The 22,017-nt window shown below is 35.0% G+C and overlaps 1 protein-coding gene across 4 annotated transcripts in view; it reads left to right on the forward strand.

Moving 5' to 3' along the window:
* Positions 1 to 103: 103 nt before the first annotated feature.
* The window catches only part of LOC111053450 (glutaredoxin-C4), a 29,406-nt gene continuing 7,492 nt past the window's right edge, over positions 104 to 22,017 (forward strand). The window contains exons 1-4 of one of the 4 annotated variants that reach the window (XM_039436975.1): positions 323 to 575; positions 11,408 to 11,455; positions 17,439 to 17,559; positions 18,902 to 19,006. In XM_039436975.1, the coding sequence (XP_039292909.1) occupies positions 571 to 575; positions 11,408 to 11,455; positions 17,439 to 17,559; positions 18,902 to 19,006 (279 nt within the window). In that variant the 5' untranslated portion in view covers positions 323 to 570. Of the gene's footprint in view, positions 576 to 11,407; positions 11,456 to 12,216; positions 12,265 to 16,600; positions 16,998 to 17,438; positions 17,560 to 18,901; positions 19,007 to 22,017 lie in introns of those variants that run through there. The other 3 variants (XM_039436979.1, XM_039436984.1, XM_039436990.1) reach the window with 3 other exon arrangements.

Consider the following 22,017-nt stretch of genomic DNA (forward strand, 5'->3'; position numbering starts at 1 on the left):
CATAGGATAGACATTTAAAATTGCTCGAATTGTAACCTCTTGTTTGAAATTGAAGAAATTAGTTGCTCGATAATAGATTATCCTCCAAGAGTGAATTTATTGTATCATTATTGTTATCTCATTCGGTTGAATCATAATAGTAAATTATTTGTTGAATAAGGTAAAAAAAATAACTTTGAATCTTGTTATGATACCGATTGGCTTTCTATCCTTGTCTTTTATTAGAAAAGCAGATTACATTATGGAAACGATGGCAAGTGGAGGCAAATTAAATTAAGGCAAGTGCTGGCAAAACAGCCATCCGCATTCTTGCACTTGTCGTCAATTGCACGCACATGGCGAGAGTGTGGATGCCGCATTAAATTTGTACTTTTCCTTTTTGTCTTCAATTTCAGCTTTAGCTTCACTCAAGTGTTTCAGACTGACGTTTTTGATTTGCTATTTCTCGTCTTGTCAATCGAATTCCTTAAAATATCAAAAGAAATTGTGCTTGTTTTGAAAATTGTTTAATTATTCTGTAAAAGTTATTCGAATTTTTATCGCCACAGGCTTTTGTAAACAAATAACATAATGAGGTGAGTAAATGAATTATTGACTTTTTATTTAAGTTTTGGTATTAGAAAACAATATTCTGTTAGAGGTTAAGGTAACAACGATAATAGGTTGATTTAGTATGGAATAAAAATGAGGATTCTTCAAGATTCAATTTATAATATGAGTAATATGATAAACATTCCAACCTAAATAACGAATGCTAGTTGGCTCCCCTGCTAGTTTTCAAATTGAGTTAATTATTAGAGAAACTATCTATTTATTCAACTGAATGTTAACGTTATTTGAAGTTTTGCCGGCTGCACTTTAGTTTATGGGCCGCGGAATCTAGCATTGAGACCTACTTAGATCGATAGACGAGATCAACCATGTATAACATTGTTGTCGATTTCCAAGGATTAGCTGAAAAAACATGGCGGAAAGTTCAAAATGTTTATATCAATTTTTATTTTTAATAATTTTTTTATGTCTACAATATGTAGCTAGTTCAATCTTATGTAAGATTTGACGAGGAATCCAATGAAACTATTTCAGGTTCGTAACTTCAGTAGTTTTTGAGATATTGCAAAAAATATGCGAAAAAGTGCAAATTTTTGTTTTAAAAGAGGTGAACCTGTTTGCATGATGATTGATAGGTATTTTAAACTACTGGATTTAGTAGAATGATAAATTCTAAACTAAAAAATGTCCAGTCACTTGATTGCCTAAACTGTTTGAGATATTTGGGAAAATAAAAATATTGAAACTCCATTTTTTGCTTCCTAGGGAGAACTTAGGTTAGAGAAAGCTTAGGTTGGGGAAAGCTTAGGTTAGGAGGAACTTGGATCAGAAAAATATAAGGTTAGGAAAAGCTTAGATTAGGGAAAACTTAGGTTAGGAGAAGCTTAGGTTAGGGAAATCTTAGTTTAGGAAAAGCTTATATTAGGAAAACAAGCTTAGGTTGGAAAACGCTTAGATTAGGAAAAGCTCAGGTTAGGGGGAGCTGGGTCTGAGAAAAGCTTAGGTCAGGGAAAGATGGGTTAGGAAAACTTGCATTAGAAAGAGCTCCACTTAGGAAAAAGCTTAGGTTAGGAAAAGCTTAGATTAGGAAAAGCTAAGGTTAGTAAAAGCATAGGTTAGGAAAGAGCTAAGGATATGAAAAGCTTAAATTAGGGAAAGCTGGGTCTTGGGTCTGGGTCTGGGTCTTCGGGGTAGGAAAAGTTTGAATATTACAAAAAGCTTAAGTTAGGAGAAGCTTAGGTTAGGGGAAGCTGGGTCTAAGAAAAGCTTAGGTTAGGGAAAGCTTAGGTTAGAGAAGGCTGGGTCTGGGATAAACTTAGGTTAGGAAAAGCTTAGGTTAGGTAAAGCTTAGATTAGTAAAAATTTAGGTTAGGAAAAGCTTAAGTTGGGGGAGCTTGGGTTAGAAAAACTTAGATTAGAAAAAGCTTAAGTTAGGTAAAGCTTAGGTTAGGAATAGCTTAGATTAGGAGAAATCCAAGGTTAGGAAAAAGCTAAGATTGGGAAAAGCTTAGGTTAGGAAAAACTTAGGTTAGGGGGAGCTATGTTTGAGAAAAGCTTAGGTTAGGGGAAGCTTAGGTTAGGAAAAGCTTAGATTAGGAAAAATCCAAGGTTAGGAAAAGGTAGGATTGGGAAAAGCTTAGGTTAGGGAAAGCTTAGGTTAGGAAAAGCTTAGATTAGGAAAAGCTCAGGTTAGGGGGAGCTGGGTCTGAGAAAAGCTTAGGTTAGGAAAAGCTTGATTTGATTCAATTATTTTTACAATCTTTTGAAGCTTCTGAATTGCATTGGAAGCTGAATAAAATGTGATCCTAAATATCAGTCTGCACTATGCCTATGCAAACATATTGAACTCTTCTAAAGCTAAAATACTACATTTTCTTGTATTTTTTTCCAAATATCTTAATAATCTATAAAATTTTCTAACCTCAAATCTATTTTAATGAATTCCCTGCAAAAATCCCAATGAGATTTAGCCAATTTAGTAGTCACTAAAAGTAGTAAAAAAAATAAATATGAGAATTGAAGAGTATTGAGTGTGCAATTTTTTTATTTTCCCAAATATCTCGAACAATTTTAAGTTTAGGCTTTCAAGTGACTGGTCATTTTTTCTTTAGAATTTATCATTCTACTAAATCCAATAGTTAAAAATACCTATTAATCATCATGAAAACAAGTTAACCTTTATTAAAGCAAATTTTTTGCAATATCTCAAACACTACTGAAGTTACGGACCTGAAATTAGTTTCATTGGATTTCTCGTCAAATTTTACATAGGATTGCACTAGTTTTAAACATATTGTAGACAAAAAATTATTAAAAATAAAAATTGATATAAAAATTTTGAACTTTCCGCCATGTTTTTTTCAGCTAATCCTTGGAAATCGACAACAATGTTATACATGGTTGATCTCGTCTTGATCTCCTCTATCGATCTATGTAGGTCTCAAAGCTAAATTCCACGGCCCATAAACTAAAGTGCCCCCAATAAATTCAATATAGCTTATATTTAGTTGAATATAGCTTATTCAGTTTTATACATATCCTTAAAAAAAGCTCCAGCAGCTTCTAGAGAGGGGGAGCCGTCTAGTTGTCACCCCGACTACTTGACACCTGGTCATTTTACGTACTTGATACTTGTTGTCGTTGTCGAAGACTGGGGATTCCAGATAGACAGTGTCATGAACAAGGTTGGTTGGTAGCCATTTTGGCTAGTTGTTGGAGTAGAACTGATTCAAAAAAGGGGCTCGTCTTCAAGCTCGTCAAATGAGTAGAGTGTCCTGTCGTTCAGCTTGAGCTTCACTGTGCTAAGCTTTTTATCTCTTGGTAAATTTCTCACTTCGCTGGGCAGCCTGTTGAACATCCGAATGTCTGCTGCTGGATAGCTGTTGTAGGTGCTGCTCAATCGTGTGTGGGATGCCTCAAGGTCAGCAGCTCGGCGCGTATTGTGACTGTGGATTTCACCTCTTCTTGTCCAGGCTCCCTGGTTGTCCATCAGTTGTGATAGTGAGCAGAACACGTACTGACTGTAGATTGTGAGGATCCCCATGCCCTTGAAGAGAGGTTTACAGTGGTCCCTACTTCCCGAGAATGTGATAGGTGACTATGCATTTTGGCCATAGGCGACTACTTGTACCCTCGTAAAAATATACCATTGCCGTCAAGTTGTCCCCCCGACTACTTGACACCTACTGGACCAAAGGTGCCAACCAGTCATGACCATAAACGACTACTTGACACCTCGCACCCTCGCTTCAGGGTGTCCCCTCGACTAGTTGTCACCTCCTTAGAAAGGAGACAAGTAGACGGGGATGGCTCACGTCCACATGACACCTTGCACGCTGGCGTCAAAGGTGTCACCCTGATTACTTGTCACCTACAGAGCACCAGTTGGCACAACTCACACCGCCGCGGCGTAGGGATGAGTGATCAAGAAATTTTTATTACTGGTTATGATGTTGAATTGGTTCAGTAACATTTTCCCGTCAAACGCACGTTCGGTAGATATTCGCCGTCTTTGCTTTTTTTAGGACAATTTTTTTTCGAGTTGGTTGAAAACAGAAAAAAATCAATAATAAGGATGATTGACCTTTTGATGACTAAACCAGATGTAGAACACAATAATTCTAAACACATTTTGTTCAGTTATATTTTCCCGTCTGGGAAAAAGCTATAAAATATAATAATAATAAGCTATCAGTCTGGTTATCAACTGAGGTATTTATTACATGAAGTCTGGTAATTAATATTAGGATAAATAATTATTTATATACACTTGCGCTCAGATTGCAATCAGACCATAAGAAGGCCAATGAGAATCTTCAAGTTGTGTCTGTGTCTTCTACACTCACAGACACTGTTCAAACAAACTTTATGAGTATGATTATTAAGAAGAGTAGCGTGTTGCCATATCTATCACTGCAAATATTGAAGGAAAGAAATTATTTCTCGAATTCCTGTGCATATTATAGTAAATGGTGATTTCTTGTGGAGTGGAGTCGAGGGGATAGGTTGTCGTGACCGTAGACGGGTACGCGACTAGGTGCCACCCTGACTACTTGACACCCCGACTAGTTGTCCCCTTTTAAAACCGGTTTTTAGGGGACAAGTAGACGTGAGCCATACCCGTCTACTTGTCCCCTTTCTGAGGAGGTGATAACTAGTCGGGGGGGACACCCTGTCGCGAGGGTGCGAGGTGTCAAGTTGTCGTTTACGGTCGGGACTAGTTGACACCTCCGGTCCAGTAGGTGTCAAGTAGTCGGGGGGACAACTTGACGGCAGTGGCATATTTTTACGAGGGTACAAGTAGTCGTCTACGGTCACGACAACCTATCCCCTCGACTCCATTCCACAAGGAATCACCATTCCGGCTGGTTCTTCATGGTTATGCAACCATGGTGCAATCAAGAATAAGTATAGAAACAGACTAGATGTTGAAAGAGCCTCAAAATATTTGTCTAGCATTAGTGACAAGTTATTTGTAATCTTGAGTAATCAATAAACTTTAAACCGGTTTCATTTTTATATGAAACATCTTTAAACGCTACTCTTCTTAATAATCATACTGATAAAATTTGTTTGAACAGTGTCTGTGAGTGTAGAAGACACAGACACAACTTGAAGATTCTCATTGGCCTTCCTATGGTCTGATTGCAATCTGAGCGCAAGTGTGTATAAATCATTACTATTTATCCTCATATTAATTACCAGACTTCATGTAATACCTCAGTTGATAACCAGACTGATAGCTTCAACTGCCATATCATTCATTGATGAATGAAAATTTGACTGTCCTAGCATTAGGCTCAATTTACTTGTAAACGGGAAAATATTACTGAACAAAATGTGTTTAGAATTATGTTCTACATCTGGTTCAGTCATCAAAAGGGCTATTTATTCATTTTTCTGTTTCAACCAACTCGAAAAAAATTATCCTAAAAATAGCAAAGACGGCGAATATCTCCCGAACCGTGCGTTTGACGGGAAAATGTTACTGACCCAAAAGTGCTTGGAATTCAATTCTACATCATAACCAGTAATAAAAATTGCTTGATCCCTCCTCTCTATGCCGCGGGGGTGTAAGTCGTGCCAACTGGTGCTCTGTAGGTGACAAGTAGTCGGGGTGACAACTTGACGCCAGCGTGCAAGGTGTCATGTGGACGTGAGCCATCCCCGTCTACTTGTCTCCTTTCTAAGGAGGTGACAACTAGTCGAGGGGACACCCTGACGCGAGGGTGCGAGGTGTCAAGTAGTCGTTTATGGTCATGACTGGTTGGCACCTTTGGTCCAGTAGGTGTCAAGTAGTCGGGGGGACAACTTGACGGCAATGGTATATTTTTACGAGGGTACAAGTAGTCGTCTACGGGGGTAGCCGTCTAGTTGTCACCCCGACTACTTGACACCTGGTCATTTTGGCCATAGGCGACTGCTTGTACCCTCGTAAAAATATACCATTGCCGTCAAGTTGTCACCCCGACTACTTGACACCTACTGGACCGGAGGTGCCAACTAGTCATGACCGTAAACGACAACTTGACACCTCGTACCCTCGCGACAGGGTGTCCCCTCGACTAGTTGTCACCTCCTCAGAAAGGAGACAACTAGACGGGTATGGCTTACGTCTACTTGTCCCCTAAAAACCGGGTTTAAAAGGGGACAAGTAGTCGGGGTGTCAAGTAGTCGGGTGGCAACTAGTCGCGTACCCCTAGAGAGTACCACAGTTATGTTGAACGGGCGTTGTTTCTACCGTGGACAGGAAGGACACATCTCTCTAATATTTGAAAAAGAATGTTTTATCCCCCCCCCCTCAAATGTAAGTTTGAACACTCAAGTAAAAATCATGTGAATTGAAAAAAATATTGTGAATCAAGTTGGTTGAAATAGTGCTTTATTAATAGTCAAAATTTAAGCATTCCAGCTTATCTAATAATGAGTAGGCCTTCTACAAAATCACTATTATTTTAACAATTGAATGACTAATGAAATTCTACTCCATTACATTCTATTTGTCATTTAATCAAAAACCGGGGAGAGACCCCGGACCCTTTTGTGGTGGGCGTGGGGGGTATTACATACCACCCACACCCCCCGGTGTCTCTCTCAAAGTGATTTCTACTCCAATGTTATGATCCCACCCGAATTTTTTTTCTGGCTACGCCACTGCCGGTTAGGATAGCCGTGTGGACTTTGGTCCCAACAATTTGGGCGTCTAATCCCAGGTTTCAAGAACACTTATAGACCCACTTGATACTTGATGTTGTCAAGGATTGGAGTTCTCAAGATCGGCAGTGCCACTTAATAAAAGTAAGTCATCTAGGTTGTCGAGGTGCTACTATAGAACCCAAAGAGAGACCCCTCATCCAATTTCTACAGCAAATACAGAGGCCTATCCGGCATCCCTTTCGTCAGTGTTGAGCTAAATTCTGCGTTCCGCGGTAAGTTTGTAGAGTTTTATACCATTTTATACCCTGTCTGAGAATTTAGGAAACTGCTTTGGGGTCTCCGCCAATCTACACCGAGGAATTTCCAATCTGTCAGCATGATGAGTGTTTTGGTTGAGTATGTTACTTGTTTTGGGAGCTGCTCTTGGATCTTCTTGACATACAACAAGAGCACTGTATGTACTGGCTGAGTAGCTGTAGACTATGAGAATGCCAAGGCTCTTGAAACGTGAAAATAATATCGAAAATATTACAAAACACATCTTTACAATGAATAATTAAATAATAGATCTGTCTTTAAGAGACCAACACATGTCTTTAAGAGACCAAATTTACGGGGGCTCATCTGATATTGTAGTGGGGGGTATCAAGTACTTATCTAGGATCTGTCGTCATCGAGTCCGGTATCCAAAGGGTGACGGATGAGGGTGAAGGATGATGACCTCTAGGCATCGGGCTAGTGGCGTCAGATCGGAGATCGTATTTCAGTCCCCCGCACGGCAAGGTCAGATGTCCGATATCACCAGCCATCTCGGTCGGCGAATTCGTCAGCCCTCGTTCGACTGCAAGGCATATTTACAGCTCAATCCTCGAATGAGTATTCGAGAATACACAAACACAAAAAAAACCTGCAACACAAGTCACAACCACTTAGTAATGTTAGTAATGCTAGAATAAATAACATACTTAATATTGTATTCAATGAATGATTTCTCATGAAATCATCTAATGAATACAAGACATACAATTTACATTAAAAATAAAAATTTTAAGTTTTCAAAGTGTTCTCTTGGTATCCATTCATTTAAAATAAGCTGATGAGTTAAATAGTCAATGATGATAAAATCATTATAAAAATAGAAATATTATCAAAATAGAATCTGTATTGTAAAATAATTGATTAACCCATTAAACAATAAAAGAAAACGAAAAACTGTAGAATGAGAGGTTGTTAAATGATACATCCAAGAAATATTAACAAGAAAAACAATACTATAAAATATTCATTACTCACCCTTAAATGGGTTTTCGACTGTTACTAATCCATATAGCCTAAAATAAGTATATACTGCAGCAGTCAACGGCTCTGAATTAAATATAATACACCATTAATAAGTTAATGAAGAAATAAGCTATTTCACCACTGATGGGATAAATGATTCCCAATTACGGTATTAAATAACTTTGGTCTCCAGGAGAGAACGAGAAACAAGGTAAATAAGGCATGATTCAATCAGACAATTAAATAATGTAGCTCAGTAAACATGTCTGTACTCTACAGAATCTAAAAGCGGTCTCTTGTTCAGGTCTCCAAGTCGACAGAATCAGGCTCAAAAAATAGGTATCAGGCTTAGTAATCAAGCACACAAAAAATTACCTAACTCCCAAGTACGTGGTGGGGACGCCAATAATTTTCCTCAATAGAACGAGAAAGGAATACAACTAACAAGGACAGAATACAGCAAAATTCCCTCAATCGAAGTAGAAGACTCAGCAATAGAATGGATGCTCAACTGATTTTTATGATGATTTAGCGTCTGCAACAATTCAACAAGTACTCGAATTCAACAAGTACTCGAGGAAAACGTTGACCATTGTTTTATGATAACTCTGTATATTTTACATTTACATTGTAAAGGAAGCAGTAATGTGGCTTGCCTGTTAGTGTCATAATGTTTATTATTTTTCAATTTATCTAATCAATTTCTGGATGTGGGAATTAACTGTTCTAACCTATTGTTAGGTTAGCGCTTTGGTTTATTAGTATGTTTATTCATTTCACAAAAATTCACATTTATTGGTAACAATACTGCAATCATAACTCACAAATGAATGAATAAATAATTTTAAAATGGAAAAAATCAGAAGTTATGAAAGTCATAAAAATTAACTTTATGAATCTCTTGAATAAAAATGAATAGTATATTATACCTGTACGGCATAGGAAATACAAGATTGACCCATCACTAAATGAATAATGAACTGTTCAACTTTCAATTTTACATAAAAATTCTGAATTTACCGAGGATGGATATAGGCATATTTTCATTGCTATTAACCAATTCATTCAAATTGAATAATTGAAACAAATTTATCCAGTTTGTGATTCAAAGTTTATGCAACAATAAGGGCAGTTGCAGACGAACCACAATTGCATGTTACGACTAACACAGAGACTAACGCAGAACAATACGACTAACGCAGAGAGTCTTTCACACTACATTTGAGAAAACACTCATTAGTGCAACAGTAATGTTATACAATCTATTAGGTTGTAGGTTATGTTGAGGTGATTTCATTATAGTGTTTTCATAGTGATGAAATTTGTAGAATTGTGAAATCTTTCCATAGTTGAATAAACTATTTGAAATTGTCAAACTTAAAACAATAGTACGCAGACAATATTATCTTATCAAAGATACGAGTTATCTTAGCACCAAACTAATAAATCTCAACCCCGGTAACAGAATGGATATTTTTTCCTGAGGGCAGGCGAAGGATGGCAACGGAAGTCATAGACTGGATCGTTGAAAACTTTTTCTTTGGTATCAGTAAAATATTGTTATTTATTTTTCCACTATTAACTCCTTTGGTTTCTTTTTTTATTCCATGTTAGATTGATTTTGTTTTGAATTGGTGTGGTTACGTTAGGGGAAGCGAGGTGCTCAAACCAGTGGTACCACAATCGCAAGGAAAATAATCGCTACCACAGCGCGCAACGCCATGTGGAAGTATCAGTTCCACTGCCATGCCTGCCAATGCATTCCGTATGCGTTGCGTTTGTGGTACCGCAGAAGGAAAATAGTAGCTCCCACATCCCGCATGCGATAGTGGATCGTCTGCAACCGGCCTAAAAGCCGAACCAAACAGAGCTTTCTCTAAGTTAAGTGGTGAGCACTTTTTCACAAGGAGGAGAGCAGAGTCTCGCCGTCATGATAAGTATGACGTCATGGATACATATATCGATATCCATAGCTTAGATTAGAATCGTTAGTTGCTAATTAGAATCGATAGTTTAGTCACAGAGACAGAATACTCCGTGGATTAGTAGCCTAGTTGGCAGAGCGACTGTTATGAATTTCTGATATTAAAATTAAAGAGCTTAAAATCATGTTAATTTAAAGTTGCTTATCTTTTATAGTACAAAGCCACTACCGTAGCGATCTTGGCCGGTTTCCGAGCTCGGGATCTATAAGTTCTGGACTTACAGAGTCCAGGACTAAAATACGCTCTCGGGTCTAAATCAACTTTCTGAGTCACGGATTTATGTTCTAAACTCCGGGGTCTATTGAGTTCTTGACTTATTTAAGTCACAGAGAAGAAAGTGAATTCCTTCTACTTCGTGTTTGAGTCCAGGACTTTAACGCATTAAACATGAGGGAAATTCTCAATATTTTGATTTTGTATTGTTGGCATTAGTCCTATAGCAAAACAGCTGATTGCAGCGGGTCCAAGGATCCACTTTCAGCACCATAACATAAACATAACCAACGCTTGCAACATGCAACTGCCAAAGTGCCAATCAACAATGATCAAGTATAGTCACAGAATAGATATGTATACTGTGGTATAGTTGTCAAATCAACAAACTATCGATTCTAAGCAATACCTACTATTACTATGTAATAGTAGGTATTGTTCTAAGCAACTTGAATATCGATATGACGTCATTTTATCATGACGTCGTGACTCTGCTCTCCTCCTTGTGAAAAAGTGTTCACCTCTCTAAGTGACTCAGTAGTGTTTATGTAGCACGAATTATGGTAGCACGCGTCAAGGTTAGTAAAGCTTATATACCTATATATACCTTATTTATATCTATATACTATTCTTGAGCACGCGCAGCTCATGAATCAATAGTTGCGGTTTCAAGACGAAACTCATTATTTTCCTGAGAATTTTCAACTCTGATGAAGATTATCCACGTAATTTTGAGAAAATGATAAATAATTATTCTTTTTTATGCTTCCTGGACATAAGGACATTGTATCTTAAAATACAACATTTTTCCCAGTGCAAAGCACGGGTTCCCGCTAGTATGATGTATGAATGAATAAATGACATATTAAAGTTCCAACAAACCATTCAATTCATGCCAAACAGACAGATCAATAAATACACTAATTATTATTCATATTATGATGTATCATTTATTCACAAGTATTTGAATGAATTCTGTGCAACCTTGATACACTCCATACAGGTCATTTCTTCTAAATTAGCACACTCAAAATTTAAACTGAGAATGGGAATTCTAATAATTTACTGTATACAAGAAATTTATGAAATTCATTCATTTTTTGATAGGATTATTATTGTACGTTACGGTTCATCATTTCTGCTATCTAGAAATATAAATCATTTCCCTTCTCTATTGTTCCAAACCTCTGTATTTCTGAATAATAATGATATCTTTCTAGATCTTTGCGGTCTTTTTGGCCAATTGGAAGAGTCATGGACTTATTCAGGTAAAATTATCATCTATGTAACGGAAATACAGTATATGAATTACTGGACCTCTTGTTTGTTATTGATCGCTAGATGAAAATAATTACGAGACTGGAAATTCATGAGTTTCAACCCTATTCAACCCTAGACTGTACCCAAGTGTTTGAAACTCATTCAGAATTCTAGTTTTCTGCTCATATCTTATTATCTCACGTTACTTTCACTATGAATTTCAAGTTCGTAGTAAAATGCACATCTTCCAATCAAATCAGTTTTTGTCTTTCTAAAGCTGCGTTTACACCAAAGTTATCAACAAAATGTTCATTTTCCCTCCTTATAGATCTTATTAGATTAAACGGAGCTTGACAAACTCTTTGTGATAATAAATGTACAATCTATTAGAATCTATAAGACGGAAAAATAAATATTTTAATAACTTTTGGTGTAAACGCAGCTTTACACTGGCGTTGTTTTGCAGCCGGACTGAAGGCAGATCTCTCACATGTAGAGTCTCTTTATCAATTCAAATAATTTTTATTGTTCACATAGCTTATAACAGACCAGCTCATTTATCCTAAATTAGCACACTCAAAATTTAAACTGAGAATGGGAATTCTAATAATTTACTGTATACAAGAAATTTATGAAATTCATTCATTTTTTGATAGGATTATTATTGTACGTTACGGTTCATCATTTCTGCTATCTAGAAATATAAATCATTTCCCTTCTCTATTGTTCCAAACCTCTGTATTTCTGAATAATAATGATATCTTTCTAGATCTTTGCGGTCTTTTTGGCCAATTGGAAGAGTCATGGACTTATTCAGGTAAAATTATCATCTATGTAACGGAAATACAGTATATGAATTACTGGACCTCTTGTTTGTTATTGATCGCTAGATGAAAATAATTACGAGACTGGAAATTCATGAGTTTCAACCCTATTCAACCCTAGACTGTACCCAAGTGTTTGAAACTCATTCAGAATTCTAGTTTTCTGCTCATATCTTATTATCTCACGTTACTTTCACTATGAATTTCAAGTTCGTAGTAAAATGCACATCTTCCAATCAAATCAGTTTTTGTCTTTCTAAAGCTGCGTTTACACCAAAGTTATCAACAAAATGTTCATTTTCCCTCCTTATAGATCTTATTAGATTAAACGGAGCTTGACAAACTCTTTGTGATAATAAATGTACAATCTATTAGAATCTATAAGACGGAAAAATAAATATTTTAATAACTTTTGGTGTAAACGCAGCTTTACACTGGCGTTGTTTTGCAGCCGGACTGAAGGCAGATCTCTCACATGTAGAGTCTCTTTATCAAATCAAATAATTTTTATTGTTCACATAGCTTATAACAGACCAGCTCATTTATCCATAACCATATACAATCATAGAAATCATCAGTAAAAGAATAGCATTTATCTTGAGTAATAAAATGACCATTACTTCTTGAAAATATCAAATTGTTTTATTTAACTTCATACTGAAATTATGTACCAATATTTAGCTGCTCTGATTACATAGTTTTAACCAAGGTACCTAGAATACATTGTATTCTAGGTAAATTGGTTTTAGTAGGACCTCCTAAATATCGGACCTGAGTATACAAACAAGATGGCCGCCGTAGGTGGTAGACTAACTTACTGCCATCAGCTAGGTTTCAGCCCTCTCTAATAACTTATTACTCTTCAAAATCATTTTTAAGAATTTAAATAAGGTTCTTATTAAAGAAGTAACTGTTTGATAGGGTAACTGGATATATTCTCATGCACACAGCATTCAAGTGCATTCTCATGCACGTGAATTCACATGCACATAGCTTATAATTATTGCTATTTTATTCTAGCCTAAAGCTGCGTTTACACCGGAGTTAATAACACAAGTTTTTAACATTTTTGTTATCAACTGATGTTAATTACAAAAGTTAATAACATCAAGTTAATAATAAATGCTGGGTTGCGTTTACACCGGAGTTGAAAACATGAGTTATTAATTTAAAAAGTTGTCAACTTGACTGAATCGACATAAAATTCTCTTGAAAAAAGTTGATAACTCGTGTTTTCAACAGAAAATTCCTTGTTATTAACAAGATTTATGTTATCCATCGAGAGTCGGTAACTTTTGTTAATAACAGGTTACTATCAACTTGACTTGTTGTCTGGTTACAATTGAGGAAGAGGGAGAAGAAGATACAAAATGTTGGACGACATCAAGGAGGGGATGAGCTACTATACAACGAAGCGACTGGCAGAGAATAGAAGAGAGTGGAGGGCTGCTGCCATATAGAAGGACCTGCTTACGAGCAGAAAACTACAGACAGACAGACTATCTTCCCCGCAACCCCACTCGCCCAGCATCCCTACCCTACAACTACAGCTGTTCCCTAATAACTACAGCTGCAGACAAAACACGTGACAAAGTTATTAACTTTTGTTGATAACAAAACTAGCAGCAAAAAGAAAATGTTTTCATGTTGAAAACTTTTGTTTTAAACTCTGGTGTAAACGCATTATAATTTATTCACATTAGATCAGATGAAGATCATTATTTTAATGATCACACACATGTTTCAATTCAAATTTGAAGACAATTTTTTGTTTTTATTCCGGCTGTTTATAAATAGTCTCGTTTAATGAAATCATATGGAAGTCAGTTATATTGATAACGAGATCTTGTTAATAACAAGGAATTTTCTGTTAGAAACATGATTTATCAACTTTTTCAAGAGAAATTTTTGACAATTCAGTCAAGTTGATAACTTTTTGTTAATAACTCGTGTTATTAATTCCGGTGTAAACGCAGCTTTAGAATTTAATGTTCTCAATTTTTGCGACTTTGTTTGATTGGGCAACTGATTATTCTTTATGTTGCAGTAATTGTTCAGAAATATATTGCCCAATACCTTTACACACGATTTAATTGTGTTGTAAGAAGGCTGATTTGGAAAATTGTAGGGAAGGCACCATCACATAGTTTCACTTTTTTCTTGGAACAGTCACATAAGAACCATTTCCACACGAAAAATTTGTCTTCTCTAATAATGTCTGATGCTCTAAAATGATTGATACACACAGCCAAACTGTTAGTGACTTGATAATCTTTCCTACGGTTCCTACTACTACCTTGTTCACTTTTTCCTCAGCTCTTTATCTTTGGGAAAAGTAAATATTGTCACTAAGGGGGGTTTTCTATAATAGCTATACCTAGGGACACAACAATTTCTAGGCATGTTCAATTAAAACTTTCCATACACATTGTAGCATGTTGTTGTATAAAGCTAAATGTTGAGTTGCGGATGATAAACAAAAAGTAATCTTCGGTTGAATATTATAAAATTATTGTTGATTAAAACACTTTGAACACTGAATTCACTTCGAATACTAATCACTCACTATACATTTTAAAACTTTACTATTCTCAATTTGAATTCATCAAACGCTTACTAAGCACTTTGAATACTAAAAAATCTAATTTGAATCTCTATTACATCTTGAATAATCAAAAAATTATAGAATAATTAATCAATTATAAAACTCGCAAATATTATAAAGCCCGTGACATTTGTAAACAAACTTCACTTAACTACAACTAAATACCAAATAAAAAAATCTGGTGTGGCGCACTCACACAACTTTCCTTGCCGTTATGAAAATTGATCAACTGACGCTAGTGTTCCAGCGCATATCAAATCTACTATTCTGAGTGATCTGAGCCAGCTGGTGATTAAGTCGATAGAGCTTATCAATGACCTTTCTAGGTATGAATTTGATCAAAATCGTTGGAGCCGTTTCCGAGAAAATCGCGAAAAACCCTGTTTTTGACAACATTTTTGCCATTTTAGCCGTCATCTTGAATTTCATTTGATCGAAATTGTTCGTGTCGGATCCTTATAGTGTAAGGATCTTAAGTTCCAAATTTCAAGTCACTCCGTTGATTGGGAGATGAGATATCGTGTACACAGACGCACATACACTCATATACACACACACACACACACACACACACACACACACACACACACACACACACACACACACACACACACACACACACACACACACACACACACACAGACTAATACAAAAAAACACTTTTTTAGACTCAGGGGACCTTGAAACGTATAGAAATTTTGAAATTGGGGTACCTTAATTTTTTTCGGAAAGCAATACTTTCCTTACCTATGGTAATAGGGAAGGAAAGTAAAAACTGATGACAGCATATCAGTGTCAGCTAAGTTGAGACTCCAACACATATCGGCGCCATTTTACCTAGCTTTTCATACAGGCGCAGATCCGGTATTTAGGAGGTCCTGGTTTTAACTACGATGATTGGTGAGTTTACGGACCGAATCAATACCTACTATTAATTCAGGCCCCACAACTAATTAATGACGTCATAACATGTAGATTGATTATTTCTAGATCATAGTAGTTTCTATTAGCTTATCAAAGTATGATCTCTAACTTTTGTTACTGTATCGATTTTTTATTGGATGGAAAACTATCTAAATTCCAGATTAAAGACATTTGTATTTTATTAAATAGAAATTTTATTGAAATAAAAACACTTTATTCCACAAATGCAATTATTTATCCATACTTTCAGCTTGATAGACATAGGCCTACTCGATTCAGTAATAGAGCTATTGATAAATTCATCTCAACCAAAAATACTTGATAATAGCCTGTATTAGAATCGAAGGAGAGGTAAATCAAAGATAAACCAAATTAGATGTAACTCTTTTTTACACTGTTCTTCTACACTTCATGTAAACCGTTGTTTTGTAGAATTCTTTGTTTTAAGTTCTTTCTTCTTATCGCTCGTATCCATTTTCGTTTCAAAGTTTCATCTTTCGAAAAAGAAAATACCGTTCGGAAACTTTTGGAGTCTTGTTATAATTCGCTCGACAATTAAGTACACAACAGTATCCCATGAATTAAAACCCCAAATTCATTATTACTTTTCACAAACGAATATTAAAAGAATGATAAACAAACCATATTCATTGAAATGAAAGACCGTGAAAATTGAATTTGTAATTCCAATTTTGTTGATTACCATATCAGATGTGATAACAAGCATCAGCGCTCTTATTTCGCTTGCTTGCCGCCAGTAGATCATGGATCTACATGTGATGACGTCATCGTTTATTAGAGATCAGTTGTGTGGCCTGAAGTAAAAGTAGGTATTGACCGAATTCGCCAAAAAGAAAACTTCATTTGAGCGCCAGTTGATTCTAAATAAACAAAAAATGTTACGTATTACAAAACCAATTCAAAATCATCTGACTTGGAACTTACTGCCGCTCAAACCTAGTTTTCGTTTTTGGTGAATTTAAGCCTAAAGTGAATTGAAGTGATGGTTATTTTATAGGTGTGGGTTACATAATTGTTTATTGAGAATCATTTGACGATCGTGTTGTTGGAAAAGTTAACTTTGTGTCCTAACTAAGAACAGTGAAATATTATTATATTCGAATTGTATAAATGCTTTTAATTTTAAAAACAAATGATGGAAAGTGCGCTTTGAAAGAAGTATAATCTAGTCTGAAAGTATGTTTTCTTGTCTTATGTCTCGTACTGTACAAAAAAATATTAGGAAATCAAACATCCTAAAAACGTTGAGAAAGAATATTTAGTGCTGCAAAGTAAAATAATGTTCAGTTTTTAGGAGTATTTTATTAAAGGCTAGGCCAAAAATTGATTGCGATCGCGCAATCTATGAATTTAGTAATATTAATTCTGGGTCGCAGCAAGTAGTTTAATATTCTAATCTGGTATCAGCTCTTTGCTAATAAAGTGCTATGAGCTGAGTAAATTGAAGATAGTTGAGCATGATTATTCAGGCACATCATTATTCTATCCTGTAACTAACTGTAGCATTATTAGTTGTGTATTCCTTCTCACATTTTTTACAATCAATCTTCAGTGTCATTACAAACATTTGATAACTGAAATTACAATTTAGAAAATAATCAAGTTTTATTGTTTTAGTTCTCAGGCAGCAGTCGACATGAACGGACCTATCGCCACTTATGTAAAGGAGGCAATTGCACAGGATAAGGTGGTCATATTCTCCAAGACCTATTGTCCATATTGTAAACTAGCTAAGGAGGTTCGTTCACTTTTCATCTATTTTTCTTTATATGTAATTCTATTTTTAAAATGTAGAAAGATAATATTATTGAGAGTAAGTTCATTTTGCTGCAAAATATGCAAAGCACTCAATTACTAGTCATGTTGGACAGAGAAATTGAAACTAGTATAAGCAAGAAATATTTTTGTAGTGCAACTCTGATTCAATCTTTTAAAATAATATTTACTCTGCTTAGTAGAATTATAAAAAAATGGTTCTTAGTGGTAGTGTCACACTTTCAATTTGCGAATGCTTAATTTACCAACAAAGTATGCATGTGTACTTCCAAAAATGGGAACTAAAAAATACTGTCTTACTTACTTTACTTGTTCAGTGTTTGCCGCCGCAGTCGGCGTCTTCATTAACTATATCCATCCATCATATTCATTCCCATCAAATTCATTTCCATCAGAGTAATAGTATTAAAGAGCGTTCTTATAAATTCTTCAAGTTTAAAAAGCATATAACTGAGAAGTATTATCTATTTCTGTTTACATAAAAATTATATTTTGTGGATAATCATTTCTTCCAGTCATCTACAATCATTTAAAATTATGTTTGAAACGTCTAAGTTTGTTTCAAAAGTACGGTATGCGTAGTTCCATTTTCTTTATCTTATATCATCATAAGGCCTACTTTTTATCTGCTATCTGGAATATAAAATAATTTTTAACAACTGTCCATAAAGCGTTAGAATTATTTGATTTAATAGTTTGAAACTTTTTTGTTCATGACCTTTGACATAGAATTAGTTGATCAGTGTTCTTTCATTGCTATATAATTTTATCACTCTAATATTGAACATTCTCGTCTCATCTCTTCTACATTTTAGTGGTTTTCATTTACTGAGTTGATTGAAGCATTGAAGTGCGGGTACCATGCTAATGTGAATTTGGGTGAAAACTCAAACCATGGCTGAAAAATTTCTGGTACTATGAAACTTTATCTGATTCTTGGTAAAAATCATTGCAATCAAATCGAAAATCTTACGAGAATACTCACAATTGGGTCTGAACGTTTTGAGAATTCAAATTAGTTTGAAATTGAAAACCTCAAATCAATAGTGTACCATACTTTTTCATATTCCCTAGTCTCTACCAAAGATAATAAATATTTCCTAAGAACTATAAGTTAATTTTATATTATTGAAAATATGAGAACATCTTATATTCTCCTCTTGAATAGAAATTGCTACTTTTAATGTCATCCAAGTCTTTTTTTTAAGTCTACCAACATTTCATTTGCATTTCTTCTGTTTAAACTATTGTAACGTATCATAATACCTTGCACTTACTTAGATATTTGGAAAAATTTGTTACAGGTATTTGATAAGATCAAGAGTAAATATACGTGCATAGAGCTCGACAGTAGAAATGATGCCGACTCAATACAAAATGTATTGGGTGAGATAACTGGAGCACGAACGGTGAGTGAATAGGCCATGTCATTATCGAAAATATCATACACCAGTATTTTATAATATAGTATAATAATTGGGGTTTCAGACTCGTTATCGATTTTTAACACAGTTTTCAGTATTGCCACCATTCATTCCCTCATTACATTAAGTTACCCTCGCAGAAGCGAATAGCTTATGAGGACATTCACTATAAATCTGCAATAGAAAAGAAATAATTGTATTGGGCTGTTGTTTGAGGTCGAATCAGATTTCAGTACTCCTCTTCTGATAAGTACAGTAAATATTCAAGTTGACCGTTATTTGAAAACAAGCTCAAGGTTAATTTAAACTAATCTAATTTGAATTTTCATCAATATTGAAAAATTGTCGACTACTAAAGTTTAATGTTGGAGTTGAAATTTATGCTTAATGAGACTAGAGTAGAATCATTTCTCAGTGACAATTTATCTACTTGAGTATTCCAATTATAATAGATACAGAATATAATATCCTATCAACTACTAGAGTAATCTTATACTAATACAAAGTGACTTACTAGAAACTGATGTTTTTCAAATAAGGATTACGAGATCAATTTACAAGATTATTTTTATTATATCTCCAATGAAACATATTGTCAAATCATCCTTGTAACATAAATATTAAGCTATTTCCATACTTTTCACCAACTCTGTAAAATCTTTGACTAGCCTTTATTTTTATAATTGTTATTATATTATAATAATGATAATTTGATTATAAAAAACTATTTCATACAAATATAGTATGAATTATACAATGAGACTATTGTTTTTATGAGAAAAACATTTTATTATTTTCATTTATAAATTGTATAATTTTAAAATTGTAATTTACATAATTATATAATTTTATTTATTACATACTGTATTATATTATTTTTATTGTTACTAAGGTCCTGAAATACTTACATAATCATGGCTCTAATTTAAATGATGTGCACGTTGGCGTGCGGATCAAGTAGAAATCCTGACTCTTGCTTGCAGGCATCCTTGATGTTGAAGTAGGGCCTCTCGGCTCGGAGGCCCTGAAAGCCACCTAGTGTGGGTGGGGCAATAATCAGGAATTTGACTTGAACCCACACCAACAGGGACGTGATTTGAATGAAGACCGTGATTCTGTGAGCTGAGGAGGATTTTTGGACTTGGAAATTTAGATATTGAAAATTGATTTGGATCTGCTAATTGGAAAAACGTCTGTTTACCATATAACATCATACAATAGTACTTTACGTAACAAGTTCGGTAACGATAATTTACCGCATAAGTATGATTGTTTCTGCCCGAAACGTAGTTGAGGGCAGAATTATCATACGAATGCGGTAAATACGTTACCGTGCAAGTTACGTACAATATTTTTTGTCATACTTATCGGAGAAAGAATATTGCTGAGAAACAGAAACCATTACCTGCTGCTGCTCGAGCTACTGCATTCTATAAACATGACCTAGCCCGTAGCGCCTAGTTCATAACAGACAGACCCTTCGAGCTCAAATACTCTAAGAACTCTGATGAGTTCTTATAACTTGAAACTCCTTTAATGAGTTCTTTAATTATTTGAGTTAGTATATCAATTACTCAGATGTTATTGGGACTCAGTAGAGTCCTAACATACTCGACTGGAAAGAGAACATTATATGATCTCTTTACAGTATAGTATGCTGTAATGAAAATCAAATGTTTATTTGTTCTACAATCAGCTGTTTACCGGCTTGATTTCATGGATGTAAAACAGCTGAAATTGAATGACTATGACAAAAAAATATTTTTCCTCCACCTACTGTCTAAAGTACTTACTTTACTCCCTGAAACATAATACTAAAGTGTCACTTTTTCGCTCTAGGTAGTAAAAAACAGAAAAACTCCCTAGGGAGGAAAAGTGACTCCATTTAAATAACATGGGAAGCATCTCTATTCAAAAACTTACATGGGAATAGGTTAGAAGGTCTAAGCTCAGATGAGAAAGCGTAATAGAGGTGTCTGTCATTGAGTCAACTGAATTCAATACCACAACCAGAAATTTGATCAACTCATGAAATATATGTTTGTATGATATTATATTCTTAATATTGGTAGACGATAAAAATTTATACAATTTTTAAAATATTTTATTCTATTCAAAATACCAGCCAACAAATATTTTTGATCTGCATTCTGCAATTCAAATCTCAACCGCGTGATCTGGAGTCAGCCATTTTTGGTAGCTCAGCTGATATGATTGTTACAACTTTGGCCGATAGATAGCGCAATCAGCAGTGCCTATCAGACGACCGGTTTTTAGGTTTTAGTTTTTAGGTTATGTTGTTAGGAAGCATTGTCACCAATACGTAAGTTATTAGAATGATTTAATTTGCAGTTTCTATAAAAAAATGTAGATGGAGGAAAAATGTTGTGTACATCACGAGCGAAAAATACTTTTTCTCCCTCAGGAAAATTGTTGCCCTCGGCTTCGCCTCGGGCTTCAAACTTTTTCCCTCAGGGAGAAAAAGTCGTACTTTTCACTCTAGATATACAAATAACTATTTCGCCCCACTTGGATGTAATGAGCTGGTTTTCGTGCGTCATATAGAGGCCGAAAATGACTGTTTTCTGACCAGGCCGGTAAAAGTTTTACGGCCCTAGGGCTGTAAAATAACCTTGAAGTCAGCTGATTCTGATTTGATGTGAACGTGTTTACAAAATGGTTTATGAAACGGAATCAGTTTATGCTTCTAGAGTTGAATAAGTATTCTGCAATAAGATAATATCATTTTATTTGGATGAATAGATTTATATATTATAAATTATTCAAATTCGATTTTCAGAGTAGGATAGAACTTCTAACCTAAACTTCCGAAGTCAACGACAACAAGCATTGTTGACGTTGACATTCAGATTGGCCAAATTTCAGTGCTAAACCAGCTGATCAAAAAATTTTTCATTATTTGTGTTTATTATTCAAGAATCAAAACAATTATAATAAATCATCTTATTGTCAATTGGAAGAATAAAAAGTATAAA

Source organism: Nilaparvata lugens, chromosome 1 (genome assembly GCF_014356525.2).
Source record: "Nilaparvata lugens isolate BPH chromosome 1, ASM1435652v1, whole genome shotgun sequence".
In the NCBI taxonomy this organism is placed as follows: Eukaryota; Metazoa; Arthropoda; class Insecta; order Hemiptera; family Delphacidae; genus Nilaparvata; species Nilaparvata lugens.